Genomic DNA, 3,100 nt, shown 5'->3' with positions numbered 1-3,100 from the left:
GGGCCCACCCTTCCTTGCTGCTCCTTGGCCTGCTCTGTGCCTTGCCAAGGCCTGCATTTTTGGGCAGAGGGTCAGGCTTGTCTATGGCTACCACTCTGTCCTTCACTCCCCTCAGCCCCGGTCCACTTTTCTCTCCCCATCTTGTCTCTCAGTCTGTTAGGTTCTTGGTCCAAGCTTCAGAAACCCAGTTTCTCAGAACAGCAGGCAGCCATGTGGTGCTCAGATCCAATTAATAAGGCCCAGGCATGGCTGACATCCTGAGCGTGGGCCAGCAAGCCTGGAGAAGGACATGTACATTGGCATGGCATTTCCTAAGAGAAATGATCTCTTTCCTCACTTCGGGTGACTTGAGTGTGTCTCTGCTGCTCCCAGCCCTGGTGCCTCAGGGCTAGGCATGGGCCTTAGTGGTCTCACCAAGGCTGTCTATCCTGAAGCCTGTGGCTGCAGGAGCCTGGCTGTGGAGGCTTGGAGTGCTGTCATGATTGGGAGGGACTGGCGACTCTGCAAACAGCACACAAGTGACCGTCCTCCCCTAGGGAGAAGGACAGGGGAGTTTCAGCCAGAGAGCTTTAGGACAGACCATACTCTGTGGCTGAGGCAGTCAGGGTTTCTCCGTCCCTGTGGTACCTAAGGAAGAGTGAAGAAGTAGCCCCACTGGGTTTGTCAGCTTGCCCGCGGGGTCCTTGCACCTCAAGGCCTTGGCAATGGAGCCAGTAGCTGAATTGTATTTTCCCATGGAGAGTGTGGACCCACCCTCAGTTTGCTGGGGTCCCTGGCATGTCCCTTCCATGTTCTGCCAGCCCCAGGCAATTCCTCCTCTGTGCCTTGACCTGTGACAGGGCCTGTACTAAGAGACTGTGTCCTGACATCTGGACCCCTACAGAGGCGTGATGCCATGTCCTCTGGTGTGTCCCGAGGCTTGCCCACAGGCTCCTTCCACATGTGTCACTGGGTGTTTGCCCTGTCTATGCTGTGCCAGGTACTAGGGAGAGTCCACATCCCTGCCCTCCTGGCGCCTTCACACCGTCATTTATCAGAGCATCACCCAGAGCACGGGAGGCGAGGAGGCCTGTGATCAGGACAGACAGGCCCAGGGGCACTGTGATCTGAGTGAAGGGGATGCGGAGACGGGGTGATGGGGAGTGTGACTGGTAGTGGGAGCTAGAGAAGACACCATGAGGATGCTGAACTCACTAATGCGTGTGGAGGTGGATGTGCTGTAAGAACACTCGCTGTGGGAGCTCACATTTGTCGAGTGTGTGCCGTGTGCTGGGCACGGGCTGCAGTCATTACGCCCTTGAGTCCTCCCGACAGTCCTGGAGGGTCTCCGCAGTCCCACTTAGAGATGACACATGGGGTCTTAGGGAGGCTGAGTGCCAGCCCGTCATTCAGCTAGCCAGTGGGGAAGCAGGATTTGAACCCAGCGTGGCTGCCCCCACATTACACTATTAGATTGAGCTCCTGGTACTTTTTAGCAATTACTCAGTGTTAACTTTTATTCTCTTGCCAGACCCTGGGCCCAGTCAGAGCAGGGACCAGGTCTCCATCTTGGTCTCCTGCACCTTACATAGTGCACAGGTGTTTTGATGTGTGGGTGGATGGATGGACCACCAGGTGGAAAGACTTACAGATGGGTGGGGTTGCATGTGTGATGCCATCAGTCCATTGGCCTTCTCCCATGAGGTAATGGAGCCCCAAGGGGATGGGGATCCCCCCAGGGTCAGCCTTCATGTCTGAAAGGTAGCGCTGACTGCCCTCTGTATTTTCTCTCCCACTGGGGCAGATGTTTGCTGAACAGGAGGCCGAGCTGACCCAGGATACGACCCCAGAGAAGCTGCAGCAGTATCGCCAGGTGCACCTCCTGCCAGGCCTGCGGGAGCAGGGCTGGTGCGAGATCACAGCCCACCTCCTGTCGCTGCCTGAGCATGATGCCCGTGAAAAGGTGCTGCAGACTCTGGGTGCCCTTTTGGCCACCTGCCGGGACCACTACCGTCAGGACCCACAGCTCAGCAAGGTGCTGACCAACCTGCAGGCTGAGTACCAGGCACTGGCCACCCTGGAGCTACAGGCTGGTGAAGACGAAGGCTACTTCCGGGAGCTGCTGGGCTCTATCAACAGCTTGCTGAAGGAGCTGAGATGAGGCTGTCCGCCTACACCAGGACTGACTGGGACGCTGCTGCTGAGGCAGAGGGCACCAGCTTGGGTGGGCTCTTCAGGGGACATCAGGCAGGAGGAGACACTTCCTGACTGGGGCCTGGCATTATCTGGGTGGCACCGAACTGGCCATTAAACAAAGACATGAAGGCCATTTGCTCTCTGCGTGTCTGTGCAGTCTGGGCACAGCCCCGTGGCTGGGGGCTGGGACTGGGTGGTTTGGATAGTCTTTGGTGAGGCCCTGGTGACAGGCTAGGTATTCTGTCCTAGGGTACCCTGCCCACAAGGCATCCAGTGACAGGCTTGGGGGTGGGGGCTGGGGGCTGGGCTCTGAATTGGAAACCTGTCTCCCTTTACCAAGCAGTAGTGCTGCGACATGGGGCAATCTCCTACCTTCTCTGTTTATTTCCTGTTCCATCTGTCGAAGAGAATGCTGTCAAATGACAGAGAACCTGCATAAAACACTGCACCCGTGCCTGGGCCAAGCTCGTTCTCTGACCCGCCAGGAGGGAAAAGCTGGGGGATTATCTCACGGCCCCTTCTACCCGGGCCCAAGGAACAGCTTCCAGGCCACTGGCACTGGCAGAAACCCAAGGGCATCTCAATACAGAGGGAGGCTGTGTTGGCCCAGGCAGCTGATGGGCAAGGCAGCTGTGGGGCATTGGTGCTTGGGGCCTCGATGGTGGAAGGCCCCTGGGGTCGCTTGCTGGACTATGGAGGCTGTGGGGTGTGGGCCTCACTTTGGGAGAAGAATGCTTTCAAAAAAGGCAGTGGGAGCCCCAGCAGCCCAGGCCTGCCCAGCCCTCCTCAGCCCTCCTGACAGGGCAGGGCCTCCCTGTGCCCTTGCCCCTATCCTGTGTCCAAGTAGGAGCTGGGCCAAGCTCGAGAGGAGGCCTCAGAGGCGGGGGGAGCCGGGGCCGGCAAGGGCCGGGCCCCCCCCCCCGAG

At 58.5% G+C, this 3,100-nt stretch overlaps 1 protein-coding gene across 1 annotated transcript in view; it reads left to right on the top strand.

The window, feature by feature from the left end:
• The window catches only part of LOC102502830 (nucleotide exchange factor SIL1), a 5,965-nt gene extending 3,657 nt beyond the window's left edge, over positions 1-2,308 (top strand). The window contains exon 6 of the mRNA XM_027768843.1: positions 1,784-2,308. Within this exon, the coding sequence (XP_027624644.1) occupies positions 1,784-2,140 (357 nt within the window). The 3' untranslated portion in view covers positions 2,141-2,308. The remainder of the gene's footprint in view (positions 1-1,783) is intronic.
• Positions 2,309-3,100: the final 792 nt, after the last annotated feature.

Source organism: Tupaia chinensis, unplaced genomic scaffold (genome assembly GCF_000334495.1).
Source record: "Tupaia chinensis unplaced genomic scaffold, TupChi_1.0 Scaffold147608_1, whole genome shotgun sequence".
Taxonomy (NCBI): Eukaryota; Metazoa; Chordata; class Mammalia; order Scandentia; family Tupaiidae; genus Tupaia; species Tupaia belangeri.
This window is presented reverse-complemented; position numbering and strand designations above follow the sequence as displayed.